At 30.6% G+C, this 22,324-nt stretch overlaps 1 protein-coding gene across 1 annotated transcript; it reads left to right on the top strand.

The window, feature by feature from the left end:
- Window positions 1-2,706: 2,706 nt before the first annotated feature.
- Window positions 2,707-6,265, top strand: LOC137835437 (uncharacterized). The gene is made up of 3 exons (XM_068643950.2): window positions 2,707-3,007; window positions 3,122-3,576; window positions 5,558-6,265. Exons 1-3 carry the CDS (start codon window positions 2,843-2,845, stop codon window positions 5,994-5,996), a joined length of 1,059 nt encoding a protein of 352 aa, XP_068500051.1. The 5' UTR covers window positions 2,707-2,842; the 3' UTR covers window positions 5,997-6,265.
- The last annotated feature ends 16,059 nt before the right edge of the window (window positions 6,266-22,324 follow it).

The raw sequence follows: 22,324 nt of genomic DNA, 5'->3' as shown, positions 1-22,324 counted from the left end.
CATCTTTCATGTGCTAAAGTGGGTGAAATGTTATATTTCTGGTGGATAATATTTTATGAATATCCTTCATCATGTGTGAACTCATATATGATTTGTAGTTATGTGTGCATGTATCTAATGAATAGAGATGGTGGATTATGTGGACCACTAAGTTTTATTTAAGACATCTAAACTTTTGAATTATTGGATTTCTTATAGTTTCTTTTATTATGTACCTTGTGTGTTATTATTTATGTGATGATATTGTATAATTGTATCGTGTAGAAAAAAAAACTTAGGTATATAAACTAGAAGAAAATCATTAAATATAAATCAATTTTAGAGACAAAAATAATTAGTTGTTATAGTGCTTAAATTAAAAATTATTTTAAAAATTAAAAAAATTATTGATTTCTAAATTAGTTTCTATTATTGATAAATAGTTTATAAATTAGTATCTAATTAACTACTAATGTTTTTGCTACCAAATTTAGAATCTAAATTTAGAAGAGTGTATCAACCACACTATAACATTTATTATTTTATTTTATATATATTAAATTTTAAATCTGACATTCTAATTAGTGTGAAGACCTTTGAGCCTATCATTCTTTCTTTTGATGTTACATTGATAAATTCATTAAATTTTAGAGATTTAATATGTTTATTAATTGTTTTAACTTTTTTTCTCTGTTTATTCTTTTAATCTCTCTTAATTGTTTAGTATATCTTAATTGCTTACTATATCTCAGTTGTTTATCTTTAGTAGCATTAATTTATAAAAATTAAATATTGTATATATTCATTAAATTTTTTTATAAATGTAATATGTTTATTAATTGTTTGACATTTGTTTCCTATTTCTTCTTTTATTCAGCTTAATGCATTTCACATGTTGGATAATACTGCAGTTTAAGGTTATTGCATATTTTAAGAATAATATTTTTATGTGTCCTATTTTTATTATTAAGTTACTCCCTCCATTTTTTTTAATGTATTTATAGTTTAGAAAAATAGTTATTCTTTTTATCTAATTATTTAAAATTTGAATAATAAATTTATTATTTTTCTACTATTTTATTATAATTAAGGAATTTTATTATATTTCTCTATTTTTGCATGACAAAATTAAAAAAATATTAAACAGGAAGAAAAAGTAAATAGTTTCAGACTGTCTCAGACTGTGCCTTTCTGTGCTTTTAGACTGTTGTGCTGAGACTGTTGTGATTAGATTGTAATTATGTAACTTTACAATAATAATAACTTTTATTGAACATTATTATTTATGTTATAAAAAATAATTTTTCAAATTAAGCTTAATTATATTTATTGACCATAATTTTAAATTTTTAAATAAGAGTATTTTTCAAGTAATAATATTTAATGAATTAATGGGTGATATATATATATATATATATATATATAATTCTGTTAATCATGACATTTTTCTACTTATATTTAAAAAAAGGTAGTAATGCATTAATTTATCTAGATGAAAATTAGATCAATAAAAATTGAATTAACATGCACTCAACATCTATAAAAAATAAATAAACATTGCTTATACGTATTTCAATTACAAAACAATAATTTCTTAAAATAAAACTGATAATTTATAGTAGTTAAGTTTGTTCATGGATAAATACTTATATTTTATATTTAAAATTAAAAATGAAATATATTAAAATTAAAATTCATAATAGATATTTTTTTCTGAAAATATAAATTTAATTTTAGTTTGATAATGTATATTGGGGTGTAAGATTTTTAAATTATTGATTTTTCTTAAAATATTAAAAATGAATTTTGAGATAGAAATAAACGAAAAGAGGTCAAGAAAATAAATAGTTAAAAAAGTAAGTATATAAATAAATAAAAAATAATAATTGAAGATAGTAGAGAGAAATATTTTTGAGAAAAACGCAACAGTATACTTAAAACACATATGCAAAAAGACAATACAAAAGCAAATACTACATTTGAAAAGTTAGATATGTTTAAATTAGTTTAATAAACACATATTAACAGTGAAGATTTTTTTTACATAGTAAACTAAATAAATATAAATATGGTAAGCATTAGTTTTTTAATAAAAATTCATATTTTTGTATATAATTTTTAAATTTCAAGATAACATAGTTTTTTATTATATCTTTTATCCAGTTAATATAAAAAAAAATTATAATAATATAGAAGATATAATAACGCGTGAATGTTCATTAAAATAAAAAAAAAAGTAAAAGGAATAATAGGATAAGAAATTAATATTAAAGACATAAAAATTAAGTGATTTCCTGTGTTTTAATGAAAAAAACTTAAATTACTATTATAAAAAAATGAGTACTATTTTCTCTTTAAATTAACCGATTTATGTTTAAAATTTTTGTAATTAATATTTAAAAGGAAAAATAAAATGTTTAAAATAGTATCCAGGTAATTGGATCTTCTTGGTAATACAAGAGTTTATTTGATTTGACATGAATCAGATTTTTGATTGGAAGATGATTGGAGTTGAAGTGTGAATGCAGTTGAAGATTTAATTTAAATATTTATTTGTTTGCAATTATGAGTCATAAAAGATTGACATAAATGGTCTCATAATTACTTAATTTAAATATTTTGCACAGTCAATGCTACAAAACAAAAGTTATTAAATATTTTAAGGAAAATAATGTCTGCATGAATGAAATTGAACTATAAAGTGATGATCTGAAGAACAGAGTAGACACACACTGTCAACCCGTTGTGAATTGTGGAACTTTTCACAACATTCTGAAACCAACCAAACATCCTAAAAGGAAGAGTGTTTCTGAGGAAAAAAGGCAAGCTGACGAAGCGAAAGCGAGAAGCAGAAGCACCAACTATGGGTGTTGATTACTACCAAATCCTTCAGGTCGATAGGAATGCTAAAGAAGAGGACCTGAAGAGATCGTACAAGAGACTGGCCATGAAATGCCACCCGGACAAAAATCCGACAAAGAAGGAAGCCGCTGAATCGATGTTTAAACAAGTGTCTGAAGCCTACGAGGTTAGTTTCTCTTGAAGGGTGTCACAAAGATTCCACCTTTGAATGCTGGATTTCATTTGAACAAAATGAACAATTTTCGATTTTTATTTAACTTGTGTTGTTTTCTGATGGAAGGTGTTAAGTGATCCCCGCAAGAGGGCAATTTTTGATAAGTATGGTGAAAATGGTCTTAAAGGTCAGGTGCCACCTGCTGATGCTGGTGCTTCTCATCGTGGTGTTTTTCATGGTGGTGCTTCTCGTGCTGGTGGAGGAGGAACCGCGTTCTATTCCAGTGGGGACTTTCCGGCCTCGGCTTGGTTCAATCCTCGGAGTGCTGATGATGTTTTTGCAGAGTTCTTTGGATGTTCGGACTCTGGTGGGGGCATGAGATCATCGACATTCTCTTTTAGTGAGGAGGCGTTTAGGACTTCCGGGGGCGGCGGCGGAGGAGGAGAGACCCATGCGAGTCGTGGTGGTGGTCCCCTCAAAGCAGCTCCCATTGAGAAGAAGTTGCCCTGTACACTTGAGGAGTTATACAATGGGACCACCAAAAGGATGAAGATATCTCGGGAAATTTTTGAGGCCTCTGGGTGAGTTGTTTGTTTGTTGTTGCAACTATCTGCATTCCTGTTTGTTTCTAATGCTAATGTGCAGTGCTCAGTGCTGGTGTTATGAAAATGGTTTTGATTTTGGTTTGGTTAGTACGGTTCTGTGAGGTAAATTGTAGTTTCATTTTGATCCTTGACTTGGTGGGAAATTGTAGACAAATATGCAGCTGAATTGTGGTTGTGGAGAATCCAAAACCCTTGATCTTGTGGCTGAAATTGCAGTTGTGAACAGGTTTTCTAAGTCCTAGGTACTAAGATTCTTGGATTTTGAACAGGACTTAAGATTAAAAAGCTATGGAATGAGTAAATAAGAAACAGTTGGGATTGTAACCGTTTAATAATTTTGGCTCAATATATAACCAAAGAGTGTTGTGCTGACTTTTGTTTGTGTTTCATTTTGCGGTGAGTGCTTTGCATGAAAAATCACACTTGAGAACTTGCTACTTGAATCTATTGTGGACACTTTTTTCAGTGTTGTACTGTATCCTTTGTTTATTTGTTTTTTATTGATGCATTTATCTTGCATAGGATATGCTGCAAGAGTTTTTTGTAGTTCTGGTTGATGTAGCAAGTGGTAATTGTTTGTCTTACAGAGCAGCATTTGCTTCTTAATATTTGAAAAGAAAAAATGTCTAGAAACCTCTGCTGATTATTTAAATGATTATATGAACATAGCATCCTTTGTACTATGATACATACTTCCTTAGTGGATCCATCTGCCCTGGGAAAGAGTTGATGGTTTAGAATTGAAAGGAATCATTTTTTTATGTTACTCAAGGTAGTGTTGCCTTGAGTTATTCCAAATAGAATAATTTCCGGGCTTTTAATGAATCATATTTTACCTGTAATTGGCAGGATTTAGACACATGATAAACAAGATGTACATATTGTATGTTAATCATATTTTGGTAACTATTGTTAATTTTAGTATTGAATTTATGCAATTTTAATTTGTAATCATTGAGGGTTATTTATAGGTAGTTAGTAATTGCTAGAAAAAACCGGTCCAAACTGTTGTTTTTATAACCATATTGTATTGTTATAGACATGACTAGAAGTGATAGAACTGTGGTCTAGCATGTTTGTATCTCAAAAAGACTGTCTCTAGTTTTATAGAATCTGTGACATTGTTCTATTCTATTCTATACCTGAAAAGTCTTCTGCAAATCAACATTCTAAGAATTCTGAATCTTTCATATCTTACCTCGTTCTTGTTTAACCCTGCAAAACTTGTTGTGCATCCGACACTGAACAGTAACCTCCTGGAGTCTGAGTCCAATGTGACAGTGGGGTTTACATATTTTTGTCAGGGGTATCCTTTTAGCAATTCTGGCTAGAAATTTTGATGTCCTCCTTAGCATGATGAATTTTCCTTCTTACTCTGTATAATTATCTCTCTAATTTAAATAGAAAAGGTTAACGGATAACTAAATTTATGCAAGATGTCTAATTATGGAATTACAGCCTCTTGTAGAGTGTCTCTTTAGTTCTTGGGTTGTGAGCTAAAACATTGAAAGAGTTGAACTTGTGCTCCCTTCCAATGTAGCATGTCTTGTTGTATGGTGAAGAACATGTGTTTCTGTATAGTGAAGTATGTCTAAGTTTGTAATTGTCCTAAGTTATGACAGACCAGATGTGATCCTATTGTATGGCTGTTTAAGCTTATGGTGCATGACAATTTGTGTAATTTTCTGTCCATTATCTTTAAGAACTCTAATAGTCATATGAATATTTGTTTCCTACATTACTTGCTTTTAGTAATTTTCTTGATATATGAAGGAATTTGTAATTGTAACACTAGTTTCTACCCAAATATCACCCCTGGATGATAACTTGGTGTATGTACAGTTTAAATGAAACTGTGTTGTTTCAACATTTTTCAAAAGTTTTAGTATTCAATCAGGAATATGGAATATATTTAGTTTCCTAGCTTGTTGTTTGATTCATTTCCTTGTGGGTGCAGAAGACATATGCAGGTAGAAGAGATATTGACAATCAATGTGAAGGCTGGTTGGAAGAAGGGCACCAAGATCACCTTTATAGAGAAGGGAAATCAACAGCCAAATGTGACACCAGCTGATATTGTTTTCATCATAGATGAAAAAGTTCATGGAGTTTATTCCAGAGATGGAAATGACCTTGTGGTCACCCAGAAGATATCTCTTGTGGAAGCCTTGACAGGCTACATTGTGAACCTGGTCACACTTGATGGAAGAAACTTAACTGTGCCTATCAGCCGAATCATTCATCCTCAATATGAGGAGGTTGTTGAAAGAGAAGGGTTGCCTCTCTCAAGGGATCCAACAAAGAAGGGAAACTTGAGGATAAAGTTCAACATCAGATTCCCATCCAAGCTCACTTTTGACCAGAAGGTTGGAATGAAGAAACTTTTGGGTGCTTGAAACACACATCTTGATGGAAAGAGCAACTCTTGTGGCTCCTTTATATGAAAATGCATATTGGATTAACATAATCTTGACAGGGGTCAAGTGATGAATTTGGTTTTTACTTTAATTTTATAATTTTTTAGAGATTAAGATTTTGTTTCTGTATTGGTGTGGTTGCTTAGTCAATGAGCTAAGGTTGAGTCCTAGTTATTCCGAAAGAGTTTGACTAAGAAATCTAGAGCACAAAATTGCTGTAGGAAGGTGTTTTCTCTTCCTTTTTAAAACTTTCCTTTATTTGTTAAAGATGTAGCTGTCGAGAAAGAAGTTATTACCTTCTGATTCTGCATTAAATGTGTAGACATATTCTCAGTATAGTAATCTAATATCTGCTAGTTTATATCACCAACAAGGTAAAAGGCTTTTCCAATTTCTTGAAAAGAGTAACAAGTTTTTCTCATCCCTTTTATCAAGGCACAACTTCAAAAATAAAAATGTTGACTTGAAACATGTTTATGCTACTATTTTAGACAAATAAAGTTTCCTAGTAAGTGCATATAGTATTCAAATAAGGTGAGGATACAACATTAAACACTTGCAGTCCGTTTGATTCCAGTGATGGAGTGCTAGTATTGATAGAGTAGTGGGAGAATCTTCTGTTTGGATCAACATGTTTGAAAACAATGGTATATACGTAGAAGCGAGTTGGATCTATTTTGCTTTCCTGACATGCAAAGATTATCAGTGAGTATGCATAAACGAGTTGGATCTATTTTGCTTTCCTGATATGCAAAGATTATCAGTGAGTCTTTTATGTCAATATCTTTAACCTAAATCGTTTGAAAATATCGTCTATTAAAACATTTTATTTTATATAAAATAATGTGGGAGCACTTTCACATTTGTTTCCAACACTTTCATCGTAACCAACACTATACGTTTTACATTCACTACTTGCTGCACAAGTAGGATTGGGATACCCCTAAAGTGTCTTTTTTTAATTTAATTCATTCTTTGCTGATAAAAAAAATATTGTTACCAACACTTTAAAGATTTTTTTTTTCTACCAAAATAAAAAAGAGTTCATTAAAAACATAATCAAAACATATTTACTTTTATACATTCATTTGATGAAATACTTTTTATGATCTCACTCTTCATTAATGGAAAAATCTTAATTTACTCTCATATTTGTTTAGTATAATTAAGTAAGGATCAAATATCACGTAGACACTAATTTTAAAAACAATAGGCAATTAAAATAGATTGAGAATTCACATAAAATATATGGAATTTTATTGAAATAAGAATTTGACTAATAATCATCACTTAACTTCATTAATACTTCATTATCACTACATAAATATGAGTAAAGCCTCAATTAATATTCGTGTTAATACAACTTAATTTAGGATGACATAAAGATGAAATGGATCGAGTAGTAGTTACATGCTCAACTAGATCAGAATTTTACGTTTTACCCATTAGGTACTCTATTTATATGTTATCTAAGGATTTTATATATATATATATATATATATATATATATATATATACTTAGAAATACCCATATATACTTAATAAAATAAAAATTATTTTCTTTATTTTTAATTATTTTACTAATTTTTATTAAAAATATTTTAAAGAACCTCAATTATATACGTAAAGTATGACTAAAAGTGAGTTATATTTAGTTGACATTAAAAACAGAAGAAATTAAAAACAGAAGAAATCGTGTTTTATGTATATGAGTAAAATTTGCCACTTCATATAAAATAATATACAAATATATGTTAGAGATCCACATCGATTAAAGATTAGAGTCTTTCATTGTATATAAGTGGGTGTAAACCTCAACCTCATGAGTCAGTTTTATGGGGCTGAGTTAGGCTTAAAGTTCACTTTGTAATATGGTATCAGAGTCATTTCAAGTCTATCCTAGCGAGTGTTTGTGTTGGGCCTATTGTGCCACCCGCTATTTTAAAAGACATTTTTTATTTTTATTATAAGGTATTTTATAGTTTTTATACAACTTAAATAATTGAATAACACCTAATTTTTTTTAAAAAAAAATTAGTTATTATATTGACTAAATTAGATGTTACTTTATAAACTAAAAAATTATTGGTATATAAATTATTTTTTATTAGTAATAAAAATTTATAAAGTAGTTTCTAAATTAGTATCTTACGGATTTTAGCTACTAACTACTTTAGATTATAAATTAGTCACTAATTTAATTAAAGGCTAATTTAAAATATAAAATATAAAATATTGTATGTTAAAATCTTGATAGCTAATATTATATACCAATTTAGAAACTACTTCATAATTTTTTATTAATAATAGAAACAACTTTAAATACCAATAATTTAGTTTATAAAGTATCTAACTTTTTCTTTTATAAAAGCTCTCATGTTAGGCATCACTAAGAAACTTAACATCTCATATAGACTCACACCTCAAGTAACAAAATCATCTACCACCACGTGAAAAAAGTATTATCAAAAGAAAAAAAAGAAAGGAAATACAAGAAAATATGGGGGAACGAAATCAAAATCTATATATTAACGAAAACGATACATAGGTAATTTATACCTATTAATAAAGAAGTTTAAGAAAGGACTAGATGAAACCTATTATACCAATGAAAATACTCTCTATGAATAAAGCCTAAATTAGCAAGCTTATCAGCGCATGCACTCCCTTCACGAAAAATGTGAGAAATTCTAAACCTGATTTTCCTACAGTAGTTAAGGCAAGTATTCCACCTATTAAAAAGTATCCAAGGAATATTAGTCCTAGCAGTAAAAGCATCAAAAACCAAGACAAAATCACATTCAAGCCACAAACTAGTAAGACCCATCTTTTGAGATTGTTCAATAGCATGCATAACTCCATAAAACTCAACAACAAAAGCAGTCTGAACATCAAGGAAAGCAGAGAAACCACCAATAAACTCCTCTATACTCCCACAAAAAATACCACCACAAGTAGCAAGACTAGGAGAACCTCTTGCAGCACCATCAATGTTTATTTTAACCCAACCTAGAGAAAGAAACTCCCATCTAATAGGAAGAGGAGATAAAACTTTACCATTACGAGTATTAATACCAAAAAACTTAGCACATTGAAATCAAACATGTCATTTCGTACATAACTTTTAGACAAATTACCCATTAGACAAGTGAGATCTTTAATGACCGAAATGGCCATAGAAATATCAATTTTAACATGAAATCTAGCATAATTCCTCATGTGCCATATCATCCAAATAGAAAAAGTTATCACAACAAGTTTAATCAAATTAACCAAAGGGCTACCATTACTCTTAATAAATGAAAGGAGATCATCTACATTAGAGAAATGAGAAGTAAGGAAAATTTGTTGAACCCAACTCCAAATATGCATAGCATTAGGACATTCAAAAAATAAATGCTAAATAAATTCCCCCTACTTTTCACAAAGCGTACACATAGAATATATATACAAACTGTTAGAATATATGGCCTTTAACAAGAGGGGGGTGAATTGTTTAAAAGGGATTTTTGAAAACTTTTTCAGGTTTAATGAAATTCTTTGTTTAAATCCAGAACAGGAATCAAGTTAGCCAAGAACTCAAGTAGTTATGCAACAATATACAGAAAAACAATCGATTGTCATTGTTTAAAACAAAATTATATAAGATAAGCTTAAAACAAAATTAAAATGAGTTCAGGGTAAGAGAGAATCACACAAAATGAGTTTACCCTAGCCACTGAGAATACCCAGATCCAAGAAAAAAGACCTAGCCTAATTATGAGTGAAATGTCCAAAATCTTTCAGAATCCAATTAGGAATATCTTGTTCCTGTCATCATTATATGTTCAAAAAAAGGAGGCATTTGCTGTAATGGCAAGGGAATACTCCAATCATTACCAGTTCAGAATTGAGAAACTGTATTCGAGATTCTAGAACCATCAGGTACCCCTACAATGATTGATAAAAAAGGAGTGGAACACCATTTATCATTCCAAAAATTAATAAAAGTACATGTACCAACAATCCAAGAAGTATATTCAAGAATAGTGTCATAAAACTGTTTAATCCCAAGCCAAATAGAGGAGGATCTATAAACCATTTTAAACTGGTACTTTGATTTAAAAACTCTGGCTTTCAAGAGAAGAGACCAAGGCTTATTACTATAAACAAAATTCCAAGTAAGCTTGAGAAGATACACAATATTTTCATGATGGAGATTAATAATATTCAATCCTTCATTCTCAAGAGGAGAACAGATCTTAGCCCATATAGCTATAGCTATGTCTTTTTTTCATAATATCACCAGTCCAAATAAATTTTTTTCTCCACTGCTAAACTTGCTTAAGAATAGAAATCGACCATTTATATATGTTAAAATTGTAAGCTAAAAAATCAGTAATCACCGTATTAACCAACTAGATCTGACTCATCATGCTAAGAGATTTCCCTTTTCAAGATGCTAGCTTCAATTTGACTTTATCAGCCAAAGGTTGAAGAAGTTGACACTTTGGAGCACCAACAAATATAGGCACCCCTAAATAATTAAAAGGTAAAACCCCATGACTGCAAGAAAGAAAACGTTGAACTTTGGTAACAAATCTTGGAAAAGTATCCATGGTGAAAAAGCTACTTTTAGAATTATTAACATACTGAACAAAAAAATCACCATATGTTTTAAGGAAGTTTCTCATATTTCCAAGAGATTTATTATTTGCCCTACAAAAAACAAAGATGTCATCAACGTAAGAGAGAGTGGTGTAACCTATAGGGCTAGTCATATGCTGAATCTTCTTATCATTCACAAGCTTAGAGATGCCTCTACCTAGAACTTCCTCTGTGAGGCAGAAAAGCAAGGGAGATAAAGGATCACTTTGTATTACACCTCTACTACAAGGAAAAAAAACTCACCAAACTGCCATTTATCCTGATTGAAAGCATAACTGAAAGAATGATTGTACTAATCCAATTGACAAATGAGGAATGAAAATCAAAGCGTGTCAAAACTAACAATAAGAACTTCCAACTCAAAGTGTCAAATGCTTTATGAATATCAATTTTGTAAGCCACATTACCTCCTTTAATCTTTTTAGAAAACATGTTAGTAGCTTTAGAAGGAATACCAATACAATCATGAATCTGTCTACCCTGCACCAACCCATATTGATTTGGATAAATGATTCTAGTAGCCACAATAGCAAGCCTATCCGCCAGTATTTTGGAGATGATCTTAAATTTGAAATTAGCGAAAACAATTGGTCTGAAATTTTTACAGAATCTGCACCCGGAGTCTTAGGAATTAGAGAAACCACATTATTGTTCATTCCAGAAAGAATCCATATTTGTTTAAAAAACTGTTGAACAACTTTACAAACATCCATCCCAATAATATCCCAGCAAGACTGGTAAAAAAAACCACCAAAACTATCCGAACCAGGAGCACCATTACCATTAAGATTAAAAACTGCATTTTTTATTTCCAAATAATATGGGCATTTAGTCAACATAATATTCTCCTTAGAAGAAACTATTTCAGGGATATAGGAACCAATAAACTCCTCCATACTACCAGTAGTCGGACCATTACAGTTAGACTCAGCATAAAGATTTCTATAAAAATCCAAAACATGACCCTTAATGAGTTTAGAATCCTCAATAACACCATTATCAGTTTTTAATATATGAATCCCACTAGCATTATTACGCCTTTTAACCACAACATAGAAAAAGTAGTGTTTCAATCCCTATCTTTAAACCAGATAATCTTGGCCCTCTCTTTCCAAAACAAGTATTGACAGTGAAAAGCATGATCAAGCTTTTCCTTAGCAATCTTTTCTTGACAAATAAGCACATCAAGAACAAACAAACTAGTAGTCTCTAAGCTTTGTTGAATAGCAAGGAGGGAAGTCTGCTTAAGAAACACTTCATTTTGAACATTACCTAAAAATTTTTTATTCCAGCTTCGAAGCTCAATTTTCAACCTTTTTAATTTGTTTTGCAAAATAAACATAGAACAACCAACAACTGTATTAGTCCAAGAATCATGAATAAGCTTCATACACAAACAATCCTAAAGCCATATAGTAAAGAAATGAAAATTGTTAACCTTCCGTAAACAATTACTAGAAAGAGTAGCAAGAATAGGGGAATGGTCAGAACAATTTTTAACAAGAACCTGATAAGTACAAGAGTCTCATTCATCCAAACACTATTCATTACATAAAGCCCTATCCAACTTTCTATCAATTCTCTGTGACCCTTTCCTCCCATTACACCAAATATAACAAGGACCAGAGAAAGGCATACTAGTAAGATAATTATTATTAATCCAATCAAGGAATTCATTACAAGAAACCTAATTAGGAGCAACACCCCTTTGCAGTCGTCAGCCAAGAGAACAACATTGAAATCTCCCAAAATACACCAAAGCCTAGTGAAGAAACTAAGATCCCTCCACAAAATTCGTCTAACCAAGTATGTGTTAGCGCCATAAAAACCTATAAAGCTAAACATTTAAGAAGCAAAAAACAATTTACAGAAATAAATTGAGCATTAACCAAGAAATTTTGGACGAGATTTCGGACCGATAAACACCAAAGCTTAGCAGCTTTATCAACGATAGAAGAAGTAACAACCAAATATATATTAACAAATTTGAAAATAACATCTAAAGCATCAATATACGACATCATGGGTTCAACAATAAAAACAAGAAGAGACTTATGTAATTTAAGTAAATTAAACAACATCTCCACAATTTTGTGGTTTGTCAGTCCTCTGACATTCCAAAAAAAACAAGAAACCTTCATTGCGACTTTTTGGATGGAACTGCTTTTTTGGATTTACCAACCCCTTTAGATGGTCTCCCTGGTTTTCTAATGGTGCAAACAATACCCTCCCTAGTATAACAAGCATTCTCCTCTGTCTCACTATGATTCGCCAAAAATTTAGATACCATATTATTTTCAACAGATATATGCTCATTATTAAAGTCAACAATTGGATCCGGAACAATTGGCTTACCAGTATTAGGACCACTGCCTCATCTGAATTTCCAAACCATCAAGGGATGAAAAAATGATTTTGCCGAGCCAACGCAAGTGATTGTGTCGTTATAGGAGAACTCTCTCTTGGCGGAGACGGAGCACAAAATCGATGAATCTATAAGAGTCATAACTACCTATGAATCTACTACAATTTGTGATTCCAAAACCTTGGTATGCGTAACGACCTGTGTATCTACTACAATTGTTGATTCTAAAACCTTAACTTGGTCAGAAATGGGGTTTGACAAATTCTATCCGGGTGAGGACCTATCATGATCTAATGGATCCTCTAAGGGAGGCATATATGCAAAAACATCCTCACCTCTATCTGCCTTATCGGAATCAAGTTGACCTAGTTTTATCACAACCTTAGTACCACCAGAGACACCAGTTGTCAAATTACCAATAGAGCCATCAAAGAACTTATGTTGCGGAACAGTCACCGCAATAAAATTTTTCTTCCGATATTCTTTATGTTGTTTAGGAACCACTGGGTCTCCCACAACCTTTCTCTGTTCTTTGTCATTTTCAGGAATTGTCTTGGTTTGAGAAGACTTAAGTTGAGGACAAACAACATGACCATAAGGATTAAACACACGACACTAAGCAAGATCATACACAACCATCTTACAGTGAGAGCAAAATGGAGGGAGCCACTGATAAGCATATATTTATTCACACTCAATAGCTTTAATCATGAATTATTGGTCTATAATAATAAATAAATCCATTGTTTTAATTAATATTCATATAATTGGGTTTATTTGGACATTGACTATTATTTTTGTTAATTTTATGTTTTTAGAGTAAATGGTCTGAAGGAAGTATCTACCTTTGTGAATCGGCCAAATATGTAAAATTCCAAATTGTTTCTTGAATCAAAAAAGAAAACAAATCCCGAGGAGAAGAAAGAGAAAATAAAATCTACAATATCTCAGAAACATAATTGGAAGTAAATCTTCTGCAAAATACAAGAATTTTGGAAAGTTGGAAACTGTTAACAAAATCTAAACTACAATATTTTTCCAAGATCCTTGGAGCAGAAAAGCCTATAAAAGGACACAAGCATTAAGGAGAAAGGGGGGAGCTTCATAGGGTTTTCTTAGTTTCTTTTATTTTTTGTAATTCTTTTGTTTTGCCTTCGCATGGAAGGCTAAACCTTTTTGGTTGATTCTTTTGTAATTCCCCATTGAGTTCTGAGGTTTTGTTCAATAAAAGTTTCGATTTTTAATTCTCTATAGCAGTTGTTGTAATATTTTAATCTCTTGGAAAACTGGTTTTTGTGAGAGGTTGTACTTGAACGCATGATTGAGTTTTCCTTATCTTAAACTTTGGTTTCTTAGTAGGTTCGCATTGTTCTAATTAATTTCTTGGGCGCATGATTCAAGAGAGAGAAGATAAGCATTCCCATGGAGTATACGCATGGAACAAAGTAGGTATTGATTATACCAATAGACACATGCTTTACTGGTGAGCTTCAGCTGAATTAGATTAGCGCATGTTCAATTTGGTTTAGCTCTGCTAGAGGACTGTGAAATGATTAATCTTTAGAGAACCTGTGAAGAATTCAATGGTGGAAGAACTTGGGGATCAACCATTTTTATTTTATTTGCTATATTAATCTCTTTTTATCTATTCTGCACAATTATCACAACCCCCTCTTTATCATTATTATTATTATTACTAACTTTTATTGCTTGTAGATACAATCTAAACACTGATTTACTGATTTCACTATTGGATTCATTGGGAGACGACTTGAGGTCACCTGACCACTTTTATACAATCATCTCTCTAGCGTTAAACAAGTCTACGCTGGAATCATCTTAATTTGACAACAAAACGACAACTATCAACCACTAATATTCCACATCTATTATAAATGCAAATCCTAAATGTTCAACCAATAGTTGATTAGGAAGAGGGGATCAATATTCATAAGCACCTGAGCAAGAAAACTCTTATTTTTCTTCATAGTATGATTATCCAAAGACAAAGGGGAACAAATGCCTCTAGTAATAAAAAATATAGCTTGCGGTCTCCAATATTCTAAAGGCAAATGTAAATTCTAACCCAGACCTGGGTTTTAGTGCTTTTCATAGTAGATGGAACAAAACCCTTTGTCCAGGCTAACAGTCTCAAGAAACTAGGAGATAACTGCCATGGGCCAGCCCCTAGAACCCACCTCATGTTTTCTAAAGAAGAAAACTTAAACTCATAGAAACCCTTGCCAAAAGGTATAACGTTCCATGGTCGAGCGTTTTCCACACAAGCTGCAACTTTTTGGTTAAATCCAAGTGTGTGAGGGGTGTATCCCCCTTAGAAAAAATAATCCTCCCATGTAGATGATTCTTACAATCTTCAAGACCTGCCAAGTAATCCTCCTCTTCAACCCGGACAACAACCATGTTTCCCTTGATCCAAGGTGTAGGTAGCTGGGACAAAGGGATATCAGAGGTATTGCTCAAGGCCTGAGCAAAGGTTTTTCTATGTCCTTGCGTAGCAACCGTCTTCTTAATTGGAACCACTTCGTGCTCTTTCAAACAATCCGAAGGTATCAAGAAATCGACAGAAGCCTCTGCCATTCTTGAAATTCCACAAAACTCAAAGAAAAGACACTCTTGATCCTACCGATCACATCCAATGTCTGGACCACCACCACTGTCGCAGTCACACCGTGACCAACACTGCACCCTACTCGTGCAGATCAACAACCACGCCCAAAACACGCACACGCTGCAGATCAGCAACCACTGCCAACTCACACAGCACCCCCAACCACCAACAGCACCACCGCGTGCCCCGTGCTTCCGAAACAATCACCGTCCACTACCCTAACGAGACCCAAAGCACAAGGAGCCGATATCACCACACACACCCCTCGTAACCTCTTATAAAATATCTAACTTAATTAATATAATGATTGATTATTTTTTTTCTTTAAATTAATTACTATTTAATAAATTTTTTAATATTTAAATTTGTTTTTCTTTATATACTCGTCAAATATTAAAAGTATTTGTGCTTGCATATGAATAATGAGATTTTTTTTAAAAAAAACAAGAATATTTAGTATATTAGTAATATGTTTTAAAAAATTCAACTAGTAATTATTTTTACTAGTATAATGCGTGTTTCTGTTAAAAGTGTTTTACAATTATTTAAAAGAATATATACTAACTCTAACTTTTATAATTTTTTTTTCATTTTAACCTTGTCTTTTCACTCAATTAGTATTAACTCTCATGAAAAAGAGTATTGTAGTGAATAAAATTTAAAAATTATTTTAGTAAAAATTAATTCTTACTAACTATTTTTATGAATGAAAAAAATAGTAACTGAACATAATTAACAAGTCAAACATGTAAATATTTTCTCTCAATAACTATTACTTCCTAATAGAAAACACAAGCCATTTTTTGTCACCTTTACATCTACTTAATAGCCTTTAATAAAGATCGTTTAATTTAGTAAGTGGTGTTATAGTGATTTGCGGACAAATAATCGATAGATAATGATTTTTGTAATCAATTTAAACCTTTTAATTAAATTTAAGTTGATTGTTTTGGTTTTCTGAAATAATTTATTATATTTTTAAATTTTAATTTTAGTTTTAGTTTTTAATAGAAATAATTTTTAACTTTAAAAAGGACTACGTAAGATTAATAGTAAAATTATGAATGAATTTATAAATATAATATTTCACTTAAAATATTAAGCATCATTATATATTGTATTTATTAACATTTTATGTCTTTAAGTAGAGTTTTTTTAGCATATCCGTTTAAAAAATTATGGATTTAGCATTATTGTATTGTTTAGTGCAAAAATATAAATCATATTTGCATTTGAAAAAAAAAACAAAACAAAACTATGCGCTTTATAGTTAAGAGCATTATTAATATGTAACAATGAAAGAAAAAAATATGGCAGTTTTTTTCCTGCACCCCTACATTTTTCCTTCCGCACCCACATAAGGTTGTGCAAAGACAAAGTTGTCCCTATATAAAATTGTACATTTATTTTTTTCATTCCGGATTATGAAATTCAGTAAATTTTTGGATTGGCACGTTCAGTAATCTCTCGGATTGGTGTTTCCGGTAGTACATGAATGGTAGTGTTAATCCAAAATAAAAAATGCAAAACATCCATAATTGAAAAACCATTCCGGATCCTCCAATCCATAATTTAAAATATGCATTCCAGATTCATAATTCATAATTGAAAAAAATCATTCTGAATCCACCAATTCATAATAGAAATTAGGCTTTTGGATTCAACAATCCAAAAATCAACAATTTATGCAAACTTTGCTTCCAGAATACTTCCTCATCCAGAAATCAATATGATTCACTTCCGGATTGATGAATTTGTATCACACTCCTAGATCCGAATTCAAATAACAGGTGAAGGTCAATTTCAGGATTTATAAAATTGTGGGGGTGCAGGAAGAAAAATGTAGGGGTAGAAACTGCCAAAAATGGTTTGTGTTATTAGTTTTATTTAATTTTTTCTTGTTTAAGATTTAGGGTCTTGCTAATTTTATTTTCTTGTTTTTTCTTTTCTAAAGATAGTTTGTAAAATTTTGTTGGCTACACATTGTGAAAGAGCTAGTACTAGAATGAATAAAAAAGAGTAAAGTGAAAAAAATAATAATATAAAATTAGAATTGGTATTCTTTAAAAATACTATTTAATTTCTCACATAATCAATATATTGGAAATTGACTTTAAGAAACAATTTTCAGTTTGACAAATTAATCATAAGTTAAGTTAGTTTCGTAACTAATAAGTTATAATTGTTTAAAATGGTTTATAGATCCTCATCTTTTTGGCATGAAATTAAGCAGTTTTATTCTACTATACTTGATTATACTTTTTGTATTGTTGGTACAAGTTCTTTTATTAATTTATGGAATGATAAATGGTGTTCTACTACTCCTTTAGCACATATTGCAGTGTTATATGGTGGTATTAGCATTCCAGATACAATTTCTTAATTTTGGACAGGTCGTGATTGGAATATTCCGTTGTCTTTACAGCAAATGTCTCATCCTTTTAGTCATATCATGGTTAGGGCTGATCAGGATGTTCCTAATGGTTAGTCATAACATATTCATCATTTATTTTTTAAATGTTCTAATGCTTTGTATATTTGGATTTGGGTTCGACATATTTTTCCTAGTTCTCATTTTTCTAATAAGGATGATCTTCTTTCTTTTATTAAGAGTGATGGTAGTCCTTTGTTTAAATTGATTAAGCTTGTTGTGATAACTTTTTTTTATTTGGATGTTATGGCATATGAGGAATTATGCTCGTTTTCAGGATAAGATTGAGGTTTCTATGGCTATTTCAGTTATTAAAGATTTAACTTGTCTAGTGGGAAAGTCGTCTAAAGCTTCAATGAAGAGTGATATGATGAATTTCAGTGTGATTAAATTTTTTGGTATTAATACTCGTACTAGTAAAGTTTTTTGTCCTCTTTCTGTTAGGTGGGAGTTTCCTTCACCAGGCTGAGTTAAAATTAACATTAATGGGGCTGGTAGGGGTTATCCAGGTCTTGCCGCTTGTGGATGTATTTTCCGTGGGAGTATGAGGGAGTTTATTGGAGCTTTCTCTGTGTTTCTTGATGTTCAGACTGCTTTGGTTGCTGAATTTTATGGAGTTATATATGCTTTTGGAGGAAGCTCAAAAGTTGGGACTTACTAATGTCTGGCTGGAATGTGACTCTGCTTTGTGTTGTGATGCGTTTACTGCTAGGACAAATGTTCCTTGGATGCTTCGTAATCTCGATGGAATACTTGTCTTAATTACTGTGGAAAAATCAGGTTTAGGGTTACTCATATTTTTCGTGAAGGGAATGCGTGTACTGATAAGTTGGCTAATTTAGGATTTATTCATAGAGAATCCTTTCATTAGTATAATAGGTTTCCATCTAGTCTGTTATTAGAATTCTTTATTAATAGGTATAGTCTACCTATGTATCGTTTTTGTTAACATATGAGTTTTGGTATAGTCCCCGATATTTTTGTATTTTCTTTATTTTTCTTTTTTTTAATAATATTTTTTTTCATGTGATGACAAATGATTGTTGTTACTTAAGGTGTCAGTCTACCTGAGATGTCAAGTAGCATAGTGATGCCTAACATGAAATATTTTTATTAAAAAAAACTAATAAGTTATAGTTTTAAATTGATTAATTTTCAATTAATATATTTTAAACTAATAAATATTTATTAAATTAAAAGTAATTGGTAGAATTGATCGATAAATATAAAATGATATAATTGCATAAATTTTATTATTTAAATAAATTTATGGTTTTGATAAAATAAATACATTATTATATAATTATAATTTAAAAAAATTAAAATAATGAAATTTTTATTAAACTCTTTAAAATTTCTATTATTTTTTAAAGTTGTATTATATATATATATATATATATATATATATATATGGATAAGTTAATTTATTTAAATGAGTCGATGTAATGCATATTAATCAAGTTTAATTTTTTTTAATAAATTTAATTTAAATTATTAGTATATAATAATTATTTTTTATAATTTTTATTATGTCTACTTAACATCATGTAATGAATAGTATTTAATTTGAATGTGATTCAATAAATACTAAAAATAGTATGATAATCAATTATTTTTATAAAATTAAAATAAGTAATTATAAATAATAATTTAATTAAAATAATAACAATAATAAACAAATTAGTCAGAATAGCTTGTAACCAGGATGAGAATACAAACACAATATGATGAATATGATGAAGATATCTTGCGGAATTAAATGAAGATAATGATGAAGATAACAAGGTAATGACCAGAATTAAAGGACATGAAAATATAAAAGAGATATGAAAGGTGGTGCAAAAGAAGAACACAAAAGAAAAAAGGATGAAAGGATGAGAAAACTTATGAAAAAATGGCAAAGAATCACGTCACTTGGAGGATGGACTACTCCAAGATGAATGGCGAAGAGCCGCTAGTTGATATGCAGACACTCAAGATAAGACCCAAAAACACTGTGAGAGCACAATAGATGTCGAGGAGCAAAAGTGCACAGAGGGCACGACAACTGCCAAGTAAAATTGCTCGGAGGGCACAACTGCTTGTAGAGAGAAAAAAATGTGTGCAGGGTGTGGTGGCAGCTAGAGAGAAAAAATGTTGCAGTGGTTATTGTTTACCCAAGAAAGTCAAAGTACCAAAGTCGTATTAATTGACCATTCCGCACTTGGTCCACAATTCATACACATAAGAGTTGACTCGCATAAAATGATATTTATTATGATGTTTTTTCCTGCACTTACATCCAGTTTTTTCCTGAATCTAGTCAATTTTGGATTTTATTTTCTATAATATAAAAGTAAATTCTATAAATAAAAATTTAGAAAAAAAAAATCAAAAATAACCTTTTTGAAACAACTATTTTGGTTGATAAAATTCGATTTCTAGAATTGATGTGATGAAAGAAGAAATTTGATAGAGTGCTAAATTTTTTTTTTTATTATTACACATACTGACTCGTCGCACTGCGCATCTAACCCACAAATTACGAATTATATAAAACGAATCTAGGTGGATTAATTGGCCAAAATAGTTAATATGTTTCACATTTTCTCTAAGAAGATATGGACGTCCGCTTACCCCTACTTATAACTTAGAAGATATTTAAAATCTATACCTAGTTATTATTCTTACCAAATACACCGTATTAATGACAAGCATTTTTTTATTCTCTTGAATAATTTCTTAAAACAAAATTGATAAATATAATAAATACATATTTAATGCTTTTCAACTTTAGAGAATTTAATTTATTTTTTGTTTTCCCTTTTCACTCTAAGTACTTTTGTTTTGTTCTTATAAATAAAGTCATTATTTTAGCGTGAAAACTGAAAGAGTGCCTGCATGCAGCTCTGAAGAGTGAAAAGGAGAAGAAAGTAAGGAAGAAGAAGTCGCAGCACCAAAACGGCATGAATGGCACCCCATGAACCACCCTGACAACTTAACTGAAGCTCAATCCAAATTCAAACAAATATGTGAAATGAGCTTTTTGGTTTGAATATTAGTAGAGAGTAATAAATTGTATGGATTTGGACTAATGTCTAATTACTTTGATTTCCAATAAGTCTTCAAAGTTGTTTGTGTTTCATCGTGTGGTGAGTGCTTTGCATGAAAATCCCTTCCCCATGTTATCTACTATGTTGGTTCTGTAAGTTCCAAGTGAAAATCTTTGTGGACATATCTCATTGAAGTGTAGCTTCCTCCTTTCCATTCAGTCAGCTTGTTAACATCTAGATAACTTTCCTAAACCATTCCCAATTTCTTGATCACCTCTTCATCCAACATTCTTCATATTCTGTCCTTTCTTCTTCTTCACCTCCATTTTTTTGCTTTGTGATCTACTATGTCCTATCTTTGTTCAACATCCATGTGCACCCTAACTTTGTTTTGCTTTAAATCCACATAAAGTTCCCCTGTACATTACTACCCATTTAACCAACTGGTACCTTGGTTTGTTTGGGAGCTTCTAATTTTAATTTTTTTTTATACCTATGCAATTCATGACCTCCTAACTACCCTACTATGTTTGTTTCACTTGATTTTGATTTTGATTTTACACGTAATTCTGCTCAACCTAATTTAGATTTTCAAGTATATTTTTTCTTTTAATATTTTACCAGATTGTCCTTCCTACCCAATCCAGAGTCTCTAAACCTTAAGATGCTAAATTCTAGCTCTTCTCCTAATTATGTTATTTATGCTAAACTTGTCCACTTTAATTTAAGTCAATCTCTACCCAGTTTTTAAAGAAATTACTTCTAACATCCACTGTTGTATACTTTTAATGTGTGTTTTTGCATATAAACACTAGTCAAAATATGAACATTTTGGATTAGGTATATTATTTATAATTCATGCCCAAGCTTTTCAATTGGGCACCCCAAAATTTTTATCTTAGTCCCTTTCATTGTTTTTAAATATTATTTTGTTTCTCTAGTCCCATATGCACTTGGTTACTCTCACCCACATTACCTTCCATGTCATATTTTAATTATTGTTCACTTTAGGCATACATAATTGATAAAAATACAACAATAATTGTTTGATTATGATATACTATTTTCATTCACACTAATTGATGTGAGTTGGTTTTGGAATTGCACATGTTTTTAGAGGTTTTACGTGGATTAAGATTGTGATTAGCAAGATAAGGTGAAACTCAGTGAATATTGCCACTGAACATGAACTTAGTGGTTAAG

The sequence above is a fragment of the Phaseolus vulgaris genome, chromosome 5, assembly GCF_051622355.1.
Source record: "Phaseolus vulgaris cultivar YP4 chromosome 5, ASM5162235v1, whole genome shotgun sequence".
In the NCBI taxonomy this organism is placed as follows: Eukaryota; Viridiplantae; Streptophyta; class Magnoliopsida; order Fabales; family Fabaceae; genus Phaseolus; species Phaseolus vulgaris.
The sequence above is the reverse complement of the archived record's forward strand: the minus strand, read 5'-3'. Positions and strand labels throughout refer to the sequence as shown.

What these genes read in the sequence shown, in the direction of transcription:
- LOC137835437 (XM_068643950.2), top strand. Translation starts at nt 2,843, where the DNA reads ATGGGTGTTGATTACTACCAAATCCTTCAGGTCGATAGGAATGCTAAA. An exon ending in AAGTGTCTGAAGCCTACGAG is followed by an intron (nt 3,008 to 3,121) that starts GTTAGTTTCTCT and finishes TTCTGATGGAAG; the next exon opens with GTGTTAAGTGATCCCCGCAA. An exon ending in GAAATTTTTGAGGCCTCTGG is followed by an intron (nt 3,577 to 5,557) that starts GTGAGTTGTTTG and finishes TTGTGGGTGCAG; the next exon opens with AAGACATATGCAGGTAGAAG.